This window comes from Elgaria multicarinata, chromosome 1 (assembly GCF_023053635.1).
Source record: "Elgaria multicarinata webbii isolate HBS135686 ecotype San Diego chromosome 1, rElgMul1.1.pri, whole genome shotgun sequence".
In the NCBI taxonomy this organism is placed as follows: Eukaryota; Metazoa; Chordata; class Lepidosauria; order Squamata; family Anguidae; genus Elgaria; species Elgaria multicarinata.
In genome coordinates this window covers 45,446,624-45,471,567 of record NC_086171.1, presented here as the reverse complement: position 1 = coordinate 45,471,567, position 24,944 = coordinate 45,446,624, and the positions used below count along the sequence as shown (strand labels likewise).

At 40.7% G+C, this 24,944-nt stretch overlaps 1 protein-coding gene across 1 annotated transcript in view; it reads left to right on the top strand.

Moving 5' to 3' along the window:
• The window catches only part of ITGA8 (integrin subunit alpha 8), a 155,652-nt gene that overhangs the window by 87,296 nt on the left and 43,412 nt on the right, over positions 1-24,944 (top strand). The window contains exons 20-26 of the mRNA XM_063147540.1: positions 1,053-1,200; positions 9,051-9,143; positions 11,778-11,857; positions 13,723-13,803; positions 16,121-16,226; positions 18,935-19,093; positions 21,100-21,222. Coding sequence (XP_063003610.1) covers positions 1,053-1,200; positions 9,051-9,143; positions 11,778-11,857; positions 13,723-13,803; positions 16,121-16,226; positions 18,935-19,093; positions 21,100-21,222 — 790 coding nt within the window. The remainder of the gene's footprint in view (positions 1-1,052; positions 1,201-9,050; positions 9,144-11,777; positions 11,858-13,722; positions 13,804-16,120; positions 16,227-18,934; positions 19,094-21,099; positions 21,223-24,944) is intronic.

The window sequence follows — 24,944 nt, the reverse complement described above, 5'->3', positions numbered from 1 at the left end:
CTCAGGGACTGAGAGCTGAGTGATAGCCTAATGAAATCTGTTTTTATCCCTGATTGCTTGTATTATTTGTTTATTTCACCCCACCCTTCCTGCAAGGGGACCAAGGTAGCATACATGGGTCTCCCCAATCCTTTTTCCTTTTATCTCTACAACAACCAGGTGAAATAGGTCAGGCAGAGATAAAGCGACTGGCCCAAGATCACCAAATGAATCTCATGGCTGAGTGAAGATTTGAACCTGGGTCTTTCAGCTCCTGGTCTGATGCTCTAACTACAACACCACACTGACTCTAGTCTACATTTGTAAATACAGCTAGGCCAAGACCCATGTGCTTTCTCGGCCATACCCCTAGGCCAGGACAGTTGACAGTTGACAGTTTCAGAAGTTTGGAGAAGATCCAGGGAGCCATGTCCTTGGAATGGTTAGGGTTGAAGATGAAAGGGGTGTAGCCAAAGGTAAAAGGGGCAGAGCCAAAAAGGGGCAGGACATATTAGAGCTTGAAGCCCTTACTGACAGTAACTGAGCCTTAGGAAGGGTGTCTTAACTTTTAGCATTAAGAGAAACCTATGCAAAAGCTGGAAAACCATAAAAGAGAAGGAAAGGGGTGGGGGCAATGAAAAGCAGCATCCCCACCCCCAAGGGAATCCTGGCAAGCCAGATTGGGACTCCAGACATGCTGGATTTGGCCCACAAGCCTGAGGTTAACATTCCAGCTCTAGAACCTGATAACGGGGAACCTGAATTAGGGGGATTTTGTCCCCTTTCACACACACACACAAAATAAAATGGATTTAAGAGAACCTGTAAAGTACAAAATTCAGATGGAACTACCATAAAATAAACTTCGATAAAATTTGATAAAATAACTAATCCATACTGCAAAATATAAAAAGTGGTTGTAAACATTTCATTCTATAACAAGCCATGTAAAATTATACACAAATAGAAAAAAGTAAGGTCACTTTGTTTCTGGACTGTTGAGTTTCCATAATAAATGCGGGGCTGTGATTTGGAAAAACCCGTTGTCAAATTTTTCATTTATCTTTTTGCAGAGACAGAGATCAAATTGTAATTGGGGAAGAAAACTGTATCATGCTTGTGATCAATTCAAGAAATGAAGGTGAAGGAGCCTATGAAGCTGAGCTGCATATAAAGATACCTCCCGAAGCAGATTACACCGGTGTTGAGCGTAACAACAAGGTAATGTTAAGCAGACATTTGTTGGGTTGCCATCTCCCCCCCCCCCCCTATTTTTTATTTTATTTTATTATTATTTTTGGACAAATGCTGCACAACGAAAATCTGCACTGAAACTTTGGGGAATGGGGGTAGAATGGCAACGCAACATATTGCTTATGAATTTTAAGCAGATTTGTTGGAGCTTAGGATGCACCCTTATGTGCGTTTAGTCCTACAACCCCCAGCGTGCCCCAGCCAGCATCACTGGCTATGGCATGCTGGGAATTGTAGGACATTTTTTCTGTCTATACATGCATAGGATTGGGCCCTAGGTAGGGTAATGATAAAAGGAAACTCCAGATGCTGAAGTTTAGGCCTATACATTTTTGAAAATCCTTCAACAGGGGAACTATATGCAACACATATAAAGAATGAGATAACCAGAAAACCAAAACATAATCAAATAAAATACAAGTTCCTGAGTTGTAATTCTTAATTTTTGAAGATTTTATTTTCACATATTTTACCCATTTAAACAGCGTTTGGTTTACATATATGTTTTACATGGTTAAATTTCTAGCAATTTTTTTATTTTATAATTTCTTGATTTACAGGTTTAGATGGTTTAAGTATTTTTCACTAAAATAGTTGGAACAATTTTGCTTCAATACTGCTTAATACAGAATTTTATTTGATTATGTTTCATTTTCCTGATTATTCCATTCTTTATATGTGTTGTTTATAATGCCCATGAGGAAGGATTTGCCAAAATGTGTCGGGCCTACAAATAAACCTTCTTGCAGCATCTGGGTTTTCTCTTTTTTTCCCCCCCCCCTTGTGGTGCTCTCCCTTTTTGCAGTGGAGAAGTGGCTTGAATCTTGAATTGACACACTTTCAGCCAAATACAGGCCTTTCTCAGAAGACTTACTTCTGAGGTGTGGGGGCATCATAAAGGTTTAAAGTCATGTTGCTCACCAGGCCATGTGCTGAAACTGAGCTGGAACCTTGTTCGTTTTACTTAAAAGGTTTTACAGGGGGTGCTTTTCTAGGAGCCAAGGTGAAATTCTATCCCTAAATACACAGACAGCTCATGTGTTCACCACTGGGCAAGGAGAATATATCAACCCATCTGACTACAAAGCCTGCAAGTTGATACAGCATGAACTTTATTTTGGATGGTTGAAAGCGTGACACGCATACACCCACTCCCCCGCCCCCCCCCCCCACAAAAGGGAACCAAGGTGTGCCAAGTTAATTTCCTTTCTAGAAGCAAATATTTTTATTGTGCTGAAATTAACTTCCTGCACCTCTTTTGTAAGTCTGTTTTACCAATATAAAACTCAATGAAGAGGACAAAGGTAGGGAAAGACCTTGCCTAACAACTGACAAAAATGGAACTGTTGCTATTCTTGGAGCCTATATTTTTTAATCAAACAATACTTCGTCTCGTGTTTGTAGACACATCTTTAAAAATATGCTGACCCCTTGCTACCAGATGTATTTTGATCTTTTGTCCTCTTGCTTGTGTAATTCTCAAGATTACAGCGTGAAGGTGTTGTTGTTATTATGAGAGCAAAGGTTGTCCAAGTAGGTATTTTAGAACTATGGACACAATCCATCTCCTTGTGGGTGCTGCCAGAGCTAATAGGCTACTTCCCCAATAGCAGTAGGAGACTTTGGTGCATTTTGATCCATGTTTTCATAACTGGCTTGGAGGGAAGGATTTGCTGCTTCCTGGGATCTTTTAGATGCAGCAAGACCATTGTGTGATTCCCAGTGTTGTAGTGGTCAATTTTGAAGTGCGGGTATAACCTCTACTCGTGTGGGTCCTATGGGGCTTAATCAGAATAAAACTTGAAAAGATATCATTTGAACAAATATGTCTTTACCAAGCATTAAAGTATACAAACATGCAACAATTTTCCAATACAGATAAATGCATCAATTAGTCCTTCTAAGATCAAACAAAAATATGGATTTCTTGCTAGCAACTTTTCAGTAGGCCAGCATCTCAAGATGCTTAATATTTCAGTAGTCCCTTTTGTAAGTTTCTTAACTTTAATTCACAGGGCAATCCTCAATTTGTAACTCAATATTGTCATTTAAAGTATTAACCCTAAAATAATATAATTATTACATACCGAAATGATTCCCCATCCCTTTGAAATTCTATTGTACACAAATATCAGTTCTGTTTAACTTTTGCAAGGTGATAAGACCCATAATCATACATCAGTCCTCTAACATTCAGCTTTGCAGCAGAACAAATTGGCTCTTTTTTTGTTTATTTGCTTGCTTTTGTTTTTTTCTCTTAGCCCTCCACCCGAGTGAAGACTCCACCCAAGAGACTAAACCATCTAGTCTATAGGGGTTATGCAGGCACTCGTCCGGACAGTCCCCATTGATGGAGCAGCCACCAAGGGGAGCCCACAAATGTAGGCAGCTCTGTTGATCAGTGGGCCTGTTCAGACAACTAAGCCATGGTTAGGCCACTAACCCTTTTGTAGCAAGTGGTTAGTGAGAGTGTTTAAACAGTAGTTCTATAGCAACCATGGTTAGGGTAGTTCACACGACACACTGAGTCATGGTTCACACGACACGCTAAGCCATGATGTTTAACTCAAAACTCTTAACCGTCATGGCTTAGTGTGTTGTCTGAACGGGGCCAACATCAGCAGATCAGTTCTAGCAGTTTTTGTCTCCACCACAAGCAGGTCTTTTGTAAAGCAAATGCCCATTCAAGGCCAGGCCACCCCAAAATACTTTTGCTTCACAACAGGGTATGATATATTGCTGCTGGGAAAATTCGTCTTCCCTCCCCAGCTGTGAGCTAACAGGGAATTCTAAGGAGGGTGCCAGATGGCTTCCACATCCCCACTAATCCAAAAATGCCAGCGCTACATCCCTGCAAATCCTGGCTCTACCTTATCACTGGTGTTTTCACATTACCTTTTGGTGATCACACGGATTCTGCAGGGAACTTAAGAACAGAAAACTTGCCAAGACTGCAGTAACTATTTCTGCTTCCCAACCCTTTACTTACCTAAATCTTTCTGTGCTTGTATAATGATGTATTGTTTTTTCATTTGTTGTAAACCGCTTTGAGATTTTTGAAATGGGAAGTGGTATATAAGTATTCTAAAATAAATAAAGAATAAAAAACCAGATAGATAGATATGCTATCAACGCTAATTACCAGCTGTATTGATAATAAGAGCAGGAACAAAAAAAGACGTTAATCAGGAAAACCTAAAAGTCCACTGAAAAAGAGCCACCTTGGCCTAGTGGGAGTCTACGCTTATGTAATACAACATAAAGCAAGGGTTATAATAACTCTATGGGCCACATGATGCACTTCATTTCATGTTTTTTTGTCGTTATTTTTTCTTGCTTTCTCCCGAAATATATCTCAGTTGTAGCATGCGTCCCATCTCAGTATTAGCGCTACGTCTGCCTCTATTTTAAAACTTTCCTGTTTAGCCAATCGCTGCCTTGGGGGTGTGGACATCTGATTTCAAGCACTGAAATCAGCAGTTGTGCTCAGTTAAGAGGAAGTAGGCATGGCACTGTAATGAGTGAGGCACAGCATGTAACATTTAAAGAAACCCCACACTACTGTGATACGAGAAAGTGTGTGTCCCAATTTAATGGCGTATTAACGGGTAAGAGGAAGGAAACTAATGCGATAACCTATGAGTGTGCCCAGAGACATTTAAAAACGTGATTAGTCATAGCGTTAAAAGGAGTCATATACAACATTAGGACCACATGTGTACATTTGCCCCTAGTAACTAAAAGACGATAAGGAAGTATGAAAACAAGCTTCCCTTGGGAGCTTCAGAAAGAAGCGCCAATCCCATGTTGTCACCTGCCATTTGTCAGAAAGTGGGGTTAGACAAAGCAGGGCCTCTGCTTTGTATAATTGTATATGTTGAAAAGTTTTTGTGGTTCTTCACCCATTTGGTAATGGACGTTTAGCTGCTAGCTAGAGAAGATTTCGCTTCATTAGAGTCCTAACCCAGTGGGACTGGACAGAAGAAACACTGGTTCCTAGAGCCTAAATACATGTCGTTCAGAAGCAACTGTCCTTGATTCTGGTGGCACTTTCTTCCATGTAACTTTCTGTGCAAGAGCTTGGCAGGGTGGGTGGGTGTTAGAATGTCAACCGTTTACTCTCAGTTCATTAATATCAAGACCACTGGGGAAATACAATGCGGCCAGTGATTAATCATTGTCATGCAAGCCTCTCTGCCACTTTTAAAGCTTACAGCTTCATGAATCCAAGCGTTCCATTAAGTTGTCCGTTTTTGCCCACATTCCTGTCGCTTCCACTTGAAACACAATCCAAGTTGTTCTGGTGCTAATTGGTCAGCTTTTGCTACTGTTCGGGATGGTAAAATAAGCCGTGTGTTGCTATAAAAGAAGAAAGGAACTGGTCCTTCGCTCTAATAAAAGGCAGTGTGGCTAAATGTACACAGGTGTTCATGGATTTGTATAAATTAGCGGAGCTGCCAACAGAACACGTGTTAATGCTTCCCCTTGCAAAGATCCAGGTCTGAATTCCCCAGTACAAATGCACATTTCAGTGAATTAAATGGGTTTAAAGTGGGGGTTTCATAGTGGGAGTAGAACTTTGAAGTCACTGCTTTTCAGACGATTGTCTTAGGAATTCTGAGGTTCTTTAGCAACTTATTAGGGTCCCTCACAGGTGTCTCTTAAAGGCATCAAGCATACCCCACAGTGTTCAGCCGCAACAAAATGTTCTATGTCAGACTCTTAGATCATGTAGTGCAACAGTGAAGCCCAGTAGGACTGGCAAGAACATGCCCCAGGATCTCCTGCTAGGGGTCCTTTGACAGAAAGTCAACATGGGCTATAGCTGGACGGGGCGATATCCCGGGGCAATCCCCGGGATCATCCCTGTGTGTCCACATGACGTACAGGAGATCCTGGGAGCAGGGAGGGATTATCCTGCTCTACCCCTTGAGCCTGCTTTTCCCACAGTCTCGGGCTGATGTAGACGTCGTGTGTGTGGGCATCGTGTGTGTGGGTGTCGCGCTTTGTCCCGGCTCCTCGCAAGGAGCTGGGACCCATGCCCATCAGGGGTGGGGTGGGGGGAGCAGGAAAAATGTTATTCACTAAATTAAAAGGCTGTAGACTCACCTAAAGGGAGCAACTGTAGCTCAGTGGTAGAGCACATGCTTCACAAGCAGAAGTCCCAGGTTCAATCCCCAACATCTCCAGGTTGGAACAACTCTTCCCAAAATCCTGGAGTGCTGCTGCTCATCAGTGTTGACGATACTGGACTAGATGGGCCAAGGGCCTAACTCGGTATAAGGCTGCTTCTTATGTTCTTAAGACTAATTAGTTTGCCCTTATTTAAAGGATAAGCCCACTCACATTTTAGAACCACTGCATAAAAAATACTAGCACTGGGGGAAGAAAGGCAAATAAGGATATATATTTTTGTTTTTCTTAAGTCCGTGCTGTTTAACTTCTACTGTCTTGCAGCTTCCTGTTTTCTCCCCCTCTGCTTTGTTGTATTTCTACAGATGACCCAGCTAGAGAGAGAAGGCCAGAGATAACACACAGAAAGTCAGCACTATTGTTTCTGAAAAAGAAATAAGAGCACCATCCAAGTACTAAAATTAGGCTGGGGTATGTAGCGGATAGCACTCAGGGTTGAAAGTCAGGACACAGGGCTGGCATAACCATAACTTCTCAACCCATGATTGGATGCATCCACACTAGTAATTTAACGCTGATTTACTGCAACCCATGCCCCTCATTGTAGGTTCACCCATAACCAGCAATAGTTAAATTGCTTTTGGAACATCTATCAGTAGTCAGCTCTGGTTTGCCTGGGGTGCTTTGAGGAAAACAAAGTAGTGTACCGTTCTGTAATAGAGTGTAACAATTACTCTTCCCTTGGGCAGAAATAAGTAGAGTCCTTTAAGGTGAAGACAGATGTAATATTTTAAAAGGTAGTTCGATGGTTCCTCCATGGCTCTGTAGCAAGATATACTTTTTTCCCCTAAGGCAAGTCCTGGGAGGTACAAGCAAAAAAACCCCAAACAGATTCTTTGTTTATTTGTTTGTTTATTATTTATTTGATTTGTACCCAGCCTTTCTACCAAGAAAAATGGCACTCATGGTGGCTTACAATCATAAATAAAACTTGATTAAGACAAAAATAAAACAAATGCATTAAAACAGAAATAAAAACACAGCAACAACAGAATAAAAACAACATCTAACACAACATCAAAGGCCTGCATGAATAATAATAAAAAGTCTTTGCCTGGCAGTGGAAGGACAGCAGAGAGAGCGCGAAAGTAGCTGTCAAGATTCCAAGCCCTCCTGCCAAAATGTGAGACAACAAAGAGATTTGCTGTACAAATCTTTATTCAGTAAAAAAAACCCCACTTCTTCACAACTGAAGGGAGTGTGAATGCTAGGCGCTATCTTCTAAGCTTAATTGGCTGAACAAAGAAAGGTAGTTGCCTACCAACTAAATGGACGGTTTCCTGCCACGCTTAACAGGCTTTTACTGGACTCCTCCTTCTGGTAGGGTCCTCATGACACAACTTCTGGCAGACTTAGGGTGACCATATGAAAAGGAGGACAGGGCTCCCATATCTTTAACAGTTGTATAGAAAAAGGAATTTCAGCAGGTGTCATTTGTATATATGGAGAAACTGGTGAAATTCCCTCTTCATCACAACAGTTAAAGCTGCAGGAGCTATACTAGAGTGACCAGATTGAAAAGAGGGCAGGGCACCTGCAGCTTTAACTGTGGTGATGAAGAGGGGATTTCACCAGGTTCCCCATATATACAAATGACACCTGCTGAAATTCCCTTTTAAATGCAACTGTTAAAGATACAGAAGCCCTGTCCTCCTTTTCATATGGTCACGGTCACCCTAGGCAGACTGAAACCTGCCTCCTCTCAGCTCTGCTCTCTTGACCCTTTGGCGGATTCTGGGATCTGTTAATTCAAATGCTCCCTTCACCTCCAACAAAGACTGAGTCCTCGAGAGGTGGGGATGGAGGAAGATGATCTCTGAGCCTCCTGATCGATAAGCTCCTGGGAAGATTTTCTCTAATTTCTGGAGAGCTTTGGGGAATTTCCTCTCTTGCGCCTGTGCCTCTTTAAAAATATGCAGGTGTTGCATGTATCTGGAACATCCCGCAGCATGGAGCATCAACATGACGGAGCCCTTTGGCAGCCTACATGTGGGGGACATTCCGGTTCAAATGGCAGTAAAAAAAAAAAAAAATCACTGCTGAAGTTAATATCAAAGTAAATTACTGCTATTTGAAAAGATTAATAAATTACTCCCACCTACTTCTGCAAAGCTCTTAAGTTTTGCAGAAATTTATTTTTGGCTAAAGTTCAACCCTATTGTCATAGTACTACAGAAACAAGGCAACTTTGATGTCATTCCATAGATCAGCCTTCCCCAATCTGGCACCCTACAGGTGTATTGGACTACAGCTCACATCGTCCCCATGCTTGCTGGGTATGATGGGAGCTTTAGTCCAACACATCTAGAAGGTGCCAAGTTGGGCATGGCTGCCATAGCTATTTTCTCTTTGCGCCTGCAGAGAAGAAGCCAATAATAACAACAGGAATAACATACATAAATAATCTTTCTCTCTATCCTTAAATCTCTTTCAAAAACTAGATAGATCCTCTTATTTGTTCCCTTCCACGTGTCAAGCCTCCCTTAGCCATGAATGAATGATTAGACCTCTGTGCAGGTGTTCAAAATCACCAGCAATCTTGCCATCTAAGAGCCGTTCATTTTGCCAACAGGATACATTCTGGATTGATCTTTGACCTCCATGTTGGTGTTCTTTGGTTACAGGCGCTACGCGTGCTGAGCTGTGATTACAAGATGGAAAATGAAACTAGAATGGTGATTTGTGACCTCGGGAACCCCATGGCAGCTGGAACAAATGTAAGAGAAAACCAGAAACATTTGCTGATTTTTATCAAATTGAATTGTTTGGGGAGTTAATGGAAAACCTCAATTAGGGGAATTGGTGTCAATAAATGGCAGCTAAAATATATGTCTTTGGGCAGGAAATTGCTGATATAATAGAAGACAGCATTACACTGTATTAAAAAAGAGAGAAAAATAATACTCAGTTGGTGAGTTTATTTATGACCTGGGCCACAATCCAACTGGAGTCATCAGCTCCAATACTGCAAAAATTAGTTGGGCTTGAAGGCTTACATATACACTTGCCCCATTCATTTTATAGCGATTTAGGCTGCAATCCAGTACACATTTATTGGGAGTAAATCCCTTTTAACTCAATAGATCTGGCTTCTGAGTAGACATTTATAGGAGTGCATTGTCAGGTTCCAATCCTAGAATTTACCTGAAAGTAAGCCCTACTGAACTCAATAGGACTTTTTCCAAGTAGATATAGATATATAGAAATAGGACTGCAGTATTTAGATCATTCAGTGTACTTTGTATTTCACCCCTCATGAACTATTATTATTATTATTATTATTATTATTATTATTATTATTATTATTTATTTATTTATTTATATAGCACCATCAATGTACATGGTGCTGTACAGGTAACACAGTAAATAGCAGGACCCTGCCGCGTAGGCTTACAATCTAATAAGTTGTAGTAAACAATAAAGAGGGAAGGAGAATGCGAACAGGCACAGGGAAGTGTAAACAGGCACCGGGTAGGGTGAAGCTAATGTAGCTTCACTGGAGTTGACATGAGATAATACATTTAGATACGTTATGGGACAATGCATAACATTAGAATACGTTCATAATATAGTCAGTTCGGCACATTGCCGTAGTGAATCATAGAACAGTAGAGTTGGAAGGGGCCTATAAGGCCATCGAGTCCAACCCCCTCATCATTGCAGGAATCCACCCTAAAGCATCCCTGACAGAATATAGGTTTTAAAATTATTCATATTGCATGGGACCAAAACTGCAACATGAAATGCCGCAAGGTATATAGACAATTCCAGCAGAATTCATCACACTTTATTACACTTTAAAAATAACAGTGTGCTATCTTAGAATGATGCCATTGAGGTTATAATATATCTTGTTAGCTTTCTCACAGAGCTATTTTACTAAACTGAGCTAAGCTCTTGACTGGTGTAAGCAGGTACGATTCCATTGGCCTCTGTGGAGTTCTGTTGTCGGCATATGTGACGATCATTTGCCCATTATTACTAGCAGTGTCACCATTAACACTGACCAGCCCACAGGGGTACCATTTGCTACTCATTACTGTCTTACAAAAGGAGTGCAGTTTTAGGTTTTAAGTAAAGCATTCAAGTGAGGCTAACGTAGGGAGGAATCTCACAGATCATTGCAACTGTGGTATATGACTGCTCCCATGGCTCTTAGGAAACTGGATAACTATAGGTCCTGTTGCTAGAGGTAGAAGTTATGGTTATGCCATTAAAATGACAACAGATGTTTACCGTGCAATAACTGCAGAGGACAATGGGGCCACCACTTTGATGGTGGTGGTGGTGGTTATGATGAGCCGAGTGTACATGGATCCTTGATTCTACATTCACCCAGTGGTAATTAACTTCATACATTTAGGTAATGCTGTATTTTCGTTTTGGTTGCTTTCAGAAGGCCTTATGTTCAATGCTTAGCATCTTGTGTTAAAAAGGTAGATGGGACGGTAAAGACCTCCAGTTGAGATTTTGGAAACTCAGAGCAGGCAATAGTAGGGTAGCTGGACCAAGATGCTGATTTGGTATAAGGCAACCTCATTTGGTAATTATTGAATACTTCAAGCACAAACATTGATATCATCAAAGAGCTGAGCCTAGGGGCATTCCTTATTACCTGTGATTACCAACCTCAGCCTTTGTGTTTATTGGCAGACTTGCAATGAACCACTCACCTGTTCACCTGGGATGACTAAAAATTGCCTGCAAGTAACCAAGCAAGCTCCCTTTGCTACCTGTTAGAGTTGTATGGTTTTGTTGTTCTTCCTTTTCACCTTAAATAGCTAATCAGACAGTCTTTTTTTCTTATGGGGCCCAGAGCAAAAGACTTATTGGCTCTTTAAGATCCGTAGATGCGTAGAGCAAAAGATGGGCACCCATACCCTGAACTAGGGTGACCTACTAAAAAGGAGGACAGGGCTCCTGTATCTTTAACAGTTGTATTGAAAAGGGAATTTCAGCAGTTGTCATTTGTATGCATGCAGCACCTGGTGAAATTCCCTCTTCATCATAACAGTTAAAGGTGCAGGAGCCCTGCCCTTTTGGGTATCTGGTCACTCTAGTAGAATTTCACCAGATGCTGCATGCAAATGAATACCTTCTGAAATTCCCTTTTCTGTACAACTGTTAAAAGTACAGAAGCCCTGTCCCCCTTTCCATACGGTCGCCTCACCTGAACAACTATTTGCAACACTAAGCATCTATATAGCTTATATTTCAAAATGGCTGCTGAACAGCAACTAACAGGGCACCACTGAAAGGCCAGTTCAGGTCAACTGAGGCCCATAACCTTAACGTAGATGCACAGTTCAGTCAAATACTGACACTTCTAATAACTGAATTCTGATTCCTAGTTTTCTTCAGGCATCAGATTTACTGTTCAGCGTTTTGAAACCGCTGAATTCAGCATCCCATTTGAACTGCAAGTGAGAAGGTAAGGCTTTTTATTTACTGTGATAACCTGTCCCTCTATACATATGTCTGATGAGTTGATTTATTTTGATCCAGTTCTTATGCTTGCTTCCTGCCCCACTCATAAAATTCTTGCCAGAATATTCCAAAGTCATTAAACCCTTAAATCTAGGAAACAGAACATCTTATGCAAAAGAAATATGTCTGGGCACATTAATATTTTTTGTGATAATTCACATTTCCTTGATACATTGTTTGGAGTATAAGGAGCCTCTCGTGCAAGCACTTGAGTCATTGCTGACTTCTAGAGGGACACCTGCTTTCGCTGACGTTTTCTTGGCAGATTTTGTAGTCTTCCCCAGTCACAGTTACCTTTCCCCCAGCTAGCTGGGTACTCATTTTACCGACCTCGGAAGGATGGAAGGCTGAGTCGACCTGAGCTGGCTGCCTGAGAACCAGCTTCCACTGGGATCGAACTCAGGCCGTGGGGAGAGTTTCAGCTGCAGTAACTGCCGCTTATCACTCTGCACCACATGAGGCTCCTTGTTTGGAGTATAAGCAAGGGTAAATATGAACCCCAACTATAACTGCTTAGTTTAGAAGCTTGTATTGTCTTTCATAAACAGAAGGTGGTCCAATAAACAATTCTCCATAGCAATTATCATTGTTGACAGAGAGATGAAAGAGAAAATTGGTCTTTCCTACCTTGAAAGGGTCGGAAAGCCTTCAAAAGGCATTTGCTTTTCTTGAGAGATTCTTCATCGTATTCTTCCCAGTCACATGTTTAGGGAATTTTCAAAGCAAAGAAGGAGACAACTAGTCCTACATGAATGCCCTTGAATTTAGTGCAGCTGCTGTACAGACGGAGACTGCTGGATAAGATCAGACATACACAACAGGACTAAAATGAAACTTTATAAAGAATAACTGTTGTCATTTTGGATCGGTATCAGCTGTCAACTGATTTGTCTTCAGATGACCTGGATTTGATTGCATTACTGGAACATGTAATGAGATTATTATCGCAGTCATATTTTTTCATGTTGATATATTGATATAGAATAAGACTGTATAAGTTCTTGCGTTATAAACAAAACATATTACTTAAGTTTACAGCAGCCTTCCCCAGCCTGATGCTCTGCATATGTTTTATACTTCAACTCCTATCAGCCCCCACCAGTATAAGAATGCTGGGAGTTATAGTCCAAAACATCTGAAGAAAACTCGGTTGGGGAAGGCTTACAGCAAATGTCTTTCATACTCAATTAAATGTGTCCCCACATCTTGTTAACATTTTTACACTTGTGAAATCAGCCAGTGTTATTAGGCAGCGGCACTGTAATTTATCACTAGACAAAATAATGCAAGAAAAACTACTCTGTTGAAAGAGTTTGCAAAGATTTATGTCCATGTAGCTGGTGATTCTTTCAGCTGGGTTCCTTGCTAACTAGATGGTGTAAGGGGTTTCCGTTTCTTGTGGCGTCTTCAAAGGATGGCACAAATTCGAAGTTCTCCTGGCCTACTTTTTCTGCCTTTTCATTGGGGAGGGATGGCCACTGCCTCTTCAACACTTTTTCCCCCATAAGCAACAGAAATTAGCCAATCGTATTTGGAAAGATAATTTTAGATTATCTTTCCTACCCTGGTTATTTGGGTAGGTTATGATTAAGATGTTATGAGAACATGGTGGGCATGGTATGAGAGCCAATCATGGAGCCCTTATTGATGATCTCAGTGGCCCCAGACAGCTTCCGCTGCTCCATGCCGTCTTTGAAAGAATGGTTAACTTGATAAATGCTGTAGCCTTAAGCATTGCAGACATAAGTTACAATGCTTTCTGCTTTATGTATTTGAAACATAATTAACTTTTACACAAATTTATTTTAGTTCCAACAAGGTTAATCCCAACAGTAATTTGGTTGACCTTCAAATTGACATAAGTGCAGTTGCTCAAGTACAGGTCAGAGGGTAAGTACATTTATTTTCAGCCTGGACATAAAACTAATCATAAATGTATGTTGAATTTAGTTTCCTGGGATGATGCAATATTTAAGCTTCAATGCTGTGGTTTTATTCCAAGAAGTAGCCCTACAAGTTTTGGCCCTGAGTATGGGCTTTCTTCGGAGGCTAGATTAAAGGAATAAGAAAGGGTCAAAAGCACATAAATGCACATTTAAGAATACATTTAAAAACTTTCATTTCAAAAACATAGTAATAATTCTGTCACACTACAAAATTGCCTTTGATCACATATATATATGAATATATCTTAAAATATAAAACTAAGTAAGAGATCACAGGCAATATTGCTATGTTTTTGAAATGAATGTTTTTTAATGTATTCTTAAATGTATATTTCTTTGTGTGCCTTTGTCCCTTTCATCTTTCTTTCTGAAAGAAGACCCATATTCAGGGCCGAAATGCATAGGGCTACTTCTTGGAATAAAACCACATGGTGAGACTTCATCTCGTTATTCCATTTATCGTTTTGGTTTTTCTCCAGTTTTATTTTATCCCCGAATGGGACTGGCCTCAAAGTATCTTTATTAATAAGACGTTCCATTGGTTTCTCATTCCACCAGAATAATTCTTCTCACAAAACCTTTGATGCAGAGGACAGTTCTTTACTGAAGGCCTCCTCTGTTCAAAGAGTTGCCCAATCCAAGTCTGGTTTAAAGATAAACAATCATAACAAGGGAGGCCTTCATGTTGCCCATCAATAGTTAGCACCTGAACAGCAGACTGACCAGTTGTGGAATAATATTTATTTGATTACTCCATCAGCTCCTTTTAAAACACCCTTGTTTCTTTCCTTTGCTTGTTACAAAAGATTCCCTTTAAAGATGAACTGTTTGCTTTTGGGCCATACTGCTCTTTATAGGTGAATATAAGTGTAATTTAATGGTCTGGTCATTTGCATTGGTCTTGACTATTACAGTATAAAACAATGCTTTGTATAAGCTGAGAGGTGAACAAAAGACATTTGTGTGAAGTTCAAGCAATGGTCTCTGGAAGAACCCTATGATTGGATTTATGCCTATTCCGTAAAGCCTCTAGGGCCATGTCATCATGAGGATACATAACCACCATCCCTAGCAGTTCTCTGTTAAGATTTTGCCTTTCCTAGAACCAGGCAAGCTGTTGTGTCGTTTTGGAGGAGGGAGAGTGCAAGGAAGTACTAGGCAATTCTCTAGTACCTATGCATTCATCACTAATTTTTTTCTCCTCTGCTCCCTAGAACACAGCAGCCAGGTCCGAAGCTCAGCTGTGATAGGGAACCCCATAAATGAGAAAAGGGATTGCAGGAGAAGTGGTGAGGAGGTGGTAGGCTGAACCCAGACTGCATCTACCACTAGGAGTGCCAAAGCTTAAGGCTGCTTCACATGGCAATCATGTTTGCTGCCATTATATGGGTCTTTTTCATAACAGAGAGAACTGATTCAGTCGCCCACCTGACCTCTCGCTCTGAGAACTTTCTCAGAGCAAGAAATTGGGTGGATGGGATTCCCAGAGGACTCCCTCAGAGTGAGAGATTGGGTGGTCAGATTGTCCAGGGACCCCCGCTGGCTGCTCTCCTGCTGTTGTATTTGCCACAGTGGGACAGCAGGACTGCTGAGGCAGCAGACAATTCACCACCCTTCCCATTCTTCTGCCTAAGGCAGGAGATTCAGCCTACCTAATGGGAGGGCCAGCCCTGCAATTCCACATAGCACTAAACCGTGGTTTAGCATTATATGCAAACTAGTTCTCTATCTAACTAATATACCATGCTAGCTTACTCATTTTAGACCCTGTTCAGATGACATGCTAAGTATTTTGAGCTAAACATTATGGCTTAGTGTGTCGTGTGAACCATGACTTAGTGGCCCAGTTCAGACAACACGCTAAACCATGCTGCTTAACCACAAAATGGTTAATGGAATTCATGCATTCCATTAACCATTTTGTGGTTAAGCAGCATGGTTTAGTGTGTTGTCTGAGTGGGGCCAGAGTGTCATGTGAAACATGGTAGCTACATAACCATGGCTTAAATACGCTCACTAACCATTTGCTGCAAAAGGGTTAGCATCCTAACCATGGCTTACTATGTTGTCTGAACAGGCCCTTAGAAACTAAATGAACACCTATGTGGATATGCTCATGGATGAATTCTCCGACACTTGCAGTCAATTCTCAGTTGATATCCATTTCTGTTTTAGTTTAATCTGATTGCATGCTTTTCATTTGTTAAGCATAGTATAATTGGCAATTGGTCTTATATTGCTGCATTTGTGAAACTTTCTAGAGTCTCTCATCCTCCACAAATTGTTCTGCCGATCCATAACTGGGAACCAAAGGATGAACCTACCAAAGAAGATGACATTGGGCCTTTGGTAGAACATATATATGAGGTAAAATATATTAGTTTTTAATTTACAAATAATTTGCAAATAAACTTTTGAAATTCAAGTGATTTATGGAATAATGTTTCACTGAGACATGATGTATATATACAGCTTAGTGCATTGCTTCGTCCTTATTTCACCAGGAAAAAATTTTCCATTCCACCCCCAGCTCCAGGACTGATTCCTTCAATATTATGTGTTTCTTCTAACATTTAATTCAGTACTATAATCCCAGAAATTAGGCATGTGCCCAAATTGGCTCTGCTCCTTAAACAAACTAGATGAGTCAAACCAAACATAAAATGAAGTATAAATTAAAAACTAATTAAAACTTACATCCTGAAGTAAATATGGCCTTTTATAATTGCAAGCATATATCATCATCATCATCATCATCATCATCATCATCATCATCATCTTTTCATCCTAAAGATGCATTAAAACAAGCACTTTACAGGTGGGGGGTTGAGATGGTGAAATGGAATGAATCTATAATCTCTTGAAATTTGATGGATGGGCTTTGTTTGAAAGTGCAAGAGGATGTTTCACATATGGTTCCTGTTTACAAGCCAGTTGGGCAATCTCAGAGGGAAATATGGATGACAACATTTAAACAAAATTAGGAGCTTAAGTCTTGGAAGGGTATTGTATACTGCGATAGTATTGTATACTAAGAAATTTCAGCATAGGACCTATTATTCCCATCATAATGTGGAATCGAGTTTAATATGTTGATTATCACTAGTTTAGCATATTAACACTTATATGAATAACATTCCCATTGTGATCTTAAGCTATGATCCTTTAGCCACTTCTTTAGAAAAATCCACAAGTTCAGGAGTCTGCTTTGAAAAAATGGATTGGAGGTTAAGAGAGCAGTCCTATGGGGAGGGGAGAAAGGCTTTTTTGGTTTACTGTCTCCAAGGTCAGAGACACTGCTCCAACTCCAGAGCCAGTAAACCACATTCCCTCCCCCTCGTGTCTGGTGCGGAAAGAACCACACCAGCTAGCCCTCCATGTGCAGAGTGCAGAATGGGGAAAAGGGCATGGTCCCAGGGGCAGGGAGGGGAGGAGACCAGGGAAGCTGCTTCGCACAGCTTCCTATGCTTAACCCAGACACCTTCCCTCCCATTCCAAAGCACCATGGCTCGATGGGCAAAATTGCCCATCTAGCAAAAATGAAGGGTTGGATGGAGCAACTTCGGAGGGTGCTGACTGTCAACAAGATTGCACCCCAATAGCATGAATGGGCTAGAGATGAAATATGCACATATCAAGGGAGAAAGAAGGATGCCACAAATTCATGACAGTTTGTTCTGGGTTTGAGGACTTTGGTTGAACTGATATCACATGCATGTATTTCTTTCTTACGGGCCATAGTGACATGGTTGGCTGCTGCTGCATAAGATCAAGGGTAGAGTCTTGATTGGTGTTGCAACACCAGTGGAAATGGTATTGTGCTACCAGAAGAGCCCTTGCACCTGATTCCCGGCAATCTCTAAGACATCAGCCTCACATGGCAGATATGTCAATATGAATGTTTAGATCAGGGTTTCATCAGCTTAAAACAAATATGGAGTGGGCTGTTAAATTGCCCAATATAATTAGTGACTGAACTATGGGGAAACACCTCTGCCATAGACCAGCTGACTACCCTGAGCCACTCACTTTGTTCCTTTATGATACAGTTTCCCATAAGTTCAACCCAAAAAAAGTTAGATATGGTTGTTAGCTTGTTTTTTTATCAGTGTCTGAAGCCAAAGAAATTGATATGATCTAAATAAGAAATTAGTCTTGTTCTTACAAATGCAATTCAGCGTAAGCAGGAAGGAGCAATACAGCTTATATTGTATTGCACGTGCAGTGATTGAGGCCTATGGCACGGATAGGCTGAGTTGCTGTGATGGCTTGGATGTTCAGTTCTTCAGGAAACGTAGCAGTTTGCATATTACCTTGCGTGAAAGAAGTTAAAAGTTGTTAGTTTGGACGGCGTTAAAGCCAGTGTGGCTGAGACCTGTAATGAGGTTCCATGAGGCAGGAAAGCTAAGGGGCAGGGGACCCAGAGTCATGGTTTGCTGAAGGAATTGGGCACTAGATTGAGAACAAGGAACCTGAAGGAACTGTAAGTGGAAAATGGGGATTGGGGAAAAGAGCAGCAGAAGTAGGACATGACTTGAGGGAAGAAGCATAATCTAAGAGAAAGGAAATGTCAAAGCTCTTGTGCTCAAACAGGGCTCTAAGCTATGGGAGGAAGGAGAGAGGAATCCGAGGGAAGTTGGTCAAGAGACAAGATAGCTAGCTAAGGGAAGAGGAATGAAGTAGGCAGTGAGCTGAAAAGCAGAAACCTGAGGAAACAGTGAGTGGCAGAGACTGAGTTGAAAGGAAGAGGAGGTGGAACCAGGAAGAAAGCAGGAAGGGGGGAAACTACACAAAAGGTCTAGACCCAGCAATGGTGGGCTATGAACTCTGGGCCAGGAGGAAGTAGCCATGCAAGACATGGGGACATAGTGTCATTAGGTCTAGAGGGTAGACCATGGTATGGGGATTTGACTAGCTGTGGCTTCTGTGACCTCACCGTTGTGACCTGGCAGTGAGGGCCAAAAAGAGCAATGGAGTAGGGATGGGATGGAATTTTGCATAGTGATGTGAACTTACAAGCCAAATCTTTAGCTGCAGGTTTTGAGTTTAATTTATTTTGCTTATTGACTCACTAGTTGCACAACATTGGGCCAAGTGCCATCAATGATACAGTCTTGTACGTGGAATGGCCAGTGCTGAGCAGGAAGGAATTCCTGCTTTACATCCTTCACATTCAGACGCATGGACCGCTGCAATGTCAAACCAGCTCTGCAATCAACAGTCTGGAAATAAAGGTAAGACGCTTCAAAATGCTGTTTCTCGATTCACCTGTATGGTAAAACTTTGCTTGTTTGAACTCCTCTAAATTTTATCCCACTAATAAATTAGTTCTAGAAGTAGTTCCAGATTCTCTTCCTCTAAGGCCCACAGCATGTGGGAATGCTCATAAAGCGAGCTGCCCATGGGAAGTGGCTCACCATGAAATTCCACGGATTTGTTGATGCTTTCAAACAAACTCTCTGTTTTGCAAATTGTGCGGTGAAATTGCCACAGGTAGAAGGGAAGTTGCTTCACATGAATATTCTACCAAACAGTTGCATTTCAAGTGGCATTTGAGGCAACTACTGCCTGACTCCATCAGGTCAAAGTTTCAAATGAATGGTAGCAACGTCCTCATCTCAGATCCATGTATATGAGGGAAAGCCAACCATTAGTTTCCTAGGAGTCTTTTTAGAGGCCATGTCACCTCTTCCTCCTTTTCCTAGATCAGCCAGTTTTGCTGGCTACTTTGGATTACCACTTAATTCAGTACATTCCCCAGTCTAAGTATTCTCTCCACATGCTCCTCCTCACCTCATGTATAATGTGTAGCCTAGATATGCTGTGCACAGAGCCAACTTGCATATTCCTTCCCCCTCAAACAGGAGCCTAGATGTAGAGCACTGGGGTCTCACATTATGTTGTGTGTGTGTGTATGTATGTGTGTGAGTAGCCACTCCTCCACATATCAACTAGTAAACTAGTGCTATGCTATGAGTGCAAATGGTTCCCTTCGGATTTTGTTTTGTTTCCACATATATGTAGAGCATACCAGAATTCTAAAATCTCATCCAAGCAATGCCTGTTTAAATCCCCCCCCCCCAATAATCATCTTAGAATTTAAACAGTGTTGGAAAGTACATCAAGGAGCATTCAATCCTTCTTTGGCAACAGTAGAACCAAGGAAGGGGCATAATCCTGTCCTTTTGCCTCAGGCAGTGAAATGTCTTGGGCCTTCCCTGATGAGGTTAATCTAAAGTGAAACGGACACTTCATGGTTGTGCTGTAGGAGCAGAGGTGAAACACCTGAGCCCTGTGGAAGGCTAGGGTCATTTAGCATTATGTCTGAACTGTCTCTTTTTTACTGGAGTGAGGTATGCCCCTTTCTTCTGCCTTCGTATGTGGCAGGTTCTAAATTGTTTGTTATCTTCATTGTTGTCCTAAGAAATCTTTCCAGTTACTTGTATCTGGAGTAACACACCTGCATCACTTTTAGACTCCCTGAGCACCATTTTTGGTGGAAAGCTGGGATATAAGTAAAAAAAAATTAAAAAGTCATATTGCCAGCGTTAAAGTACCAGCTGAATAATGTTTTGATATAATTTGTTCGAACTTGTGAGGAAAAAGCAAATTTATTCTATTTTTTGAGGCTCAAATCAGAAAATTGTTTTCCTTTGCTTCTTTTCAGTCACTGAAAAGCAAAAAGGAATCTAAATTTATTGTTTTATAGTTAGGAACACAAACCCAAATATCAACAAAAACAGATACAGTTTTTTCTACAAATGTTACATTTAGAGCTATTCATTCAGAGTTGTTTTTCCTAATGCAGAAAACCTCCATTGGAATAATTAGTATTCCAGAAAGCCAAAACAAATGATCATACTCAAAGTATTTACTGGTGCCAATAAAACTATCAACTACTAACCACAGGATTTCTAGACATTGGATGCTAAATTTCCACCTGTGTGATGGTGAACAAAATCTGTCCCCAAGAGCTTAATTAATACAAAATATGATCACAAAGGTGATTCACATGGTAAAAAAATATCTAGTCTTTTTTTTCCTCAAAATTATTTTTGTAAAATATCCTTTTGGTCGGGAGTTAATTCTCCTGCCATTTGAAGAGCGCAAGGTATCCGTTTTCAGAGCTGCTAAATGAAACAACGAAAGGTCAAAGTCAAGCCCAAGATGTCTGAAAGCAACCGGTCTGTTAGAGCAATTGTGGAGTATGTTTACAGCTCACTTTTCCTCCTCTTTGCAGTTTGCTGTCCCGGAGGACACTCCAGAACTCGCTGCCTTTTTGAGGAACTCCTCTATCCCCCACTATGTTGGACGGCGGGAAGCCAAAGTGGTGGAGCATCAAAAGAACTCCGCAAGAATTCTGGTGAGATAACGGAAGATCATGGCTCCCATACCGAAGGCTTATGGGTGCAGTTCTTAAGGATGGGATGGCTGCTTTATCATGGACTTGGTACAGCCACCGCAAACTCCACTTCCTTTGGCATTCAGGGGATTATGCTGTGACTTTTTACGTTATGTAGAGAAAGAACCAGATGCAAAAGCACTTAAGCAGTAGGTTATGGCTCACCACATATCACTCAGTCACTTCTGTAAACTTGTGGCGATTGGCCTCAGAGAACTGGAATTCTGAATTCATGCTAGGATCAATTTTTCATGGTACGATGAATATGAAATTACTTATAGTAACCAAAAGTTGGCAGGTATCTCAGGTTCACATATCTCTCACACTTCCTTATTACCTTAGACCCACCTAGCCTCAGACCCACCTCTGACCTACAATATTAACAGTGGACTACACTGTAAAGCTGCCATTATCCACCCTGACTCAGAACAGCCCGCCCACCCCAATCTGTAATAAGGATATTACAGTGACCTACATTTTAGGTTTATTTATTTATTATTACATTTATATCCCACCTTTTTTCCTCCAAGTCACCCAAGGTAGCTTACATGAACTTCTTCCTCTCCATTATATTCTCACAACAACCCTGTGAAGTAGCTTAGGCTGAGAGTCAGTGACTGGCCCAAAGTCACCCAGTGAGCTTCATGGCCAAGTGAGGAATAGAACAGTTCAACACTCTAACCACTACATCATACTACACTACGCCTCTGGTTGTTGTTTTATACTACACTTTGGGGCCAATTTCCAACACAGGGATAAAAGCAATTGATAAAATGGCAGAGTTGTTGTAAGATACTCTCACAACATGCAATGGGGGTTTAATATCTCTGAACAATATTGCCAGGTTGTTGTAACTACTCAGAGCTTGACCTGCAGTATTCATTGTGAAGTGCATTGCCAACTGTTGTAACTCACAACCTCCCAATCACAGCCTCTATATGGGAACAATGAATGTGTTACACTAAATTGGAGGGGTATTTGAAGGGCACTGGTGCCCATTCCTGGGTACATTAAAACCTTGGATTCCTCCATTGATATCTATTGGCAACTCTCAGTTCCTTCCCAGGGGGACATTTAAAAATATATTCTCAGTGTGAAACAGGAGATGACCTATCCAAACAACGCGAGAGTTCTTGCTCTTTTTATATCTGTGAGTCTCTTCCTTTGTCCTCTGTTTGTTCCTTTCTCTCAGAGGAGGAAAGAGATGGAGAGAAATGAAGCAAAGGACAATGGAGGAAGAGACACAGAGATATAATTTCCCATCTTCTTCTCTCCTCTTTACCCCCTCTGCACTCCTTGCCTTCTCTCTCAGAAAGCCAATCCTTCCTGCAGTGGCATTTTGAAGCCTTTCTGACTGCCACAACCACACTGGCCCCTTCCATACTCATAGCTGATTCCATTTCCATCTTCCCCTTTTCCATTTGGCTCAATATCCCATAGCTACTGAATATGCTTGGCCATGGCTGCTTGGGGGTTCTCCCTGACTTTAGGGATTTTTTCTATTTTTTTTAACTAATGCAAACCCCGGAGGTTCCGCCCCCCCTTCATAATATCTTCCTCTTCTGCTGGATAGCACCCTTTTGGCTAAGCCTTCACCTCTAGACTTTGCAAGCAGAGAGAATGAGTTGGAAGAGAGCTTAGATTCTGCATAACATTTAATGCAGGCACATCTCCATATCTGTTTTCTTAAGGCAGAGCTCAAACTGTTTTAATACAGGAGAAAAGTTACTTAAATTACTTAATGATTTTATATGACTTTTTTTTTTTTTAGAAAAAAGAAATCAGTTACAAATGAACAATCTTCTTGGCGATCTTCATTTCTTATTCTGATAATCAAGGCCAAACTAAAATGAATTCTGTGTTTTAGGGAATGTTACCATTCATCTATTAGAAACCTCATTAATCTATACCACAACAGTGCTTTGCTATCTGTTATCTTTTGCGATGACTCATTTTTTGTGTTGCCAATGCAGATTCGACAACTGCAAATGGTTAGCCCCGGTGTTAACTGTGTGTGGGGTCTGCACTTGATAGAGAAAAAAATAAACAGAACCAGACCTTTCATTCAATAGTTTGATCCAAGCTTATTGTACTTGGGTTTAGCCTGACAGAGTGTGGTTGGGTGTCTTTCTCAAATCATATTTCAGATGGTCTTGAGTTGCCGAGGTGATGTTGGAAGAAAATATAATTTATCTAGTGTTCTGTTGTTTGCATATCTCAGCATTCCTAGCAGTGTTTCCAGTACTCACACAGGTTCTCATGAAGGACTGCCGCGTCCTCTTGGGAGAGGAACATTCCACATGCGCAGCTCCACTGTGCGCATGGAACATTCCCCAATGACAGGACTAAACAATCTGGCTTGCCCAGAGACTTGGGTTGCACTAGAGTCCATGGATTGCAGCCCTTGGCTAGAACTCAAAAAAAGCTACTTCTGGCTAGCCACAGGGCTTGCTTTAGCATAGGAGAATTTTTTAAATTTTTCTACCCCTCTGAACATCAAACTTCATGCCAAACTACTTTTGAAACCCCAGTCTGTTTCAAAAACGGGCTTACCATATGGGATCGGGGGCTTTTTTCTGAAGGGGTGGGAAAAGGTTGAAATCTTCCATGAGTGCAAAAAAGTAATTGCGTGGTTCATTGTATCCCGGCCCATAAGTCCATTCCATTACTGCAACAAGAACAGCAACAAAATACCCTTAGAATACAAGTTACATCCATCTGGAGAGAAAAAAGAGTTGTATCTGTGTGATCCTTTAATTATGTGACTCTATTTTGGTCTAGTGTGATTATGAATTAAAAATAAAACATGCCTGCTTTGTTCCTACAAGATAGAGGAATAAACAAATCTGGCTAGATTAAAGAGTGATTAAGTCAGAGAAGGTAAACAAACACATCCTCTAAAACATTGCCTTTCAGTAACTTCTATATAATCATCTTCCTGGTGAGGAAGTGGACAGGAGTTGAACAAAATACAAACTGTCATTTACTACTAATGGAGGAACATTTTGTGTAAAGTGGTATAATTTTGTGTACAAATTTAACTTTGCGCTGCCATGTTAGGAATATAAAATTTCCCCCTGAGATATTCTATAGAGAATGAGCATAATTTTACCAAAACTAACAGCAAAGCATCAAGTTCAGTGTTTGGGAAGTTATAGGTTTTGAATATAGAACTCTTACAAGTTTACACCAAGTTTGTGCATTGTTTTAACTGTTTTAATTGTTTTTACTGTTTTTAAATTATATACTGTTTTTAACTTGATTCATGGTTTAATTTGTTTTTAGCTATGTATATTTATTGTTTTATATTGTATGATTTTATCTGTATGCTGCCCTGAGATCCTAGTGATATAGGGCGGGATACAAATGTTATAAATAAATAAAATACAACTTATTATATAGTGTAAAATATGAATGTTACAGGTGGCTCCTTTGTCCTCTTTAATAGATCTTTTCTTCCAGCTAATGATCTCTCGCATGTATTTATTTATTTATTTATTTATTTATGCAAAATGATGTTAGTCCTGCATTTAGGGGTGGAACCCTCCAAAGGCAAAGTAGAACATAAAAGAAACAGTACAAAATGATAAAATTCAATAGAAACAGTGATTATAGAAATAACCCCCTGCCACACACACACACACACACAAATTAAGAAAGGCTAGCGAAAACAGGTGGTTCTT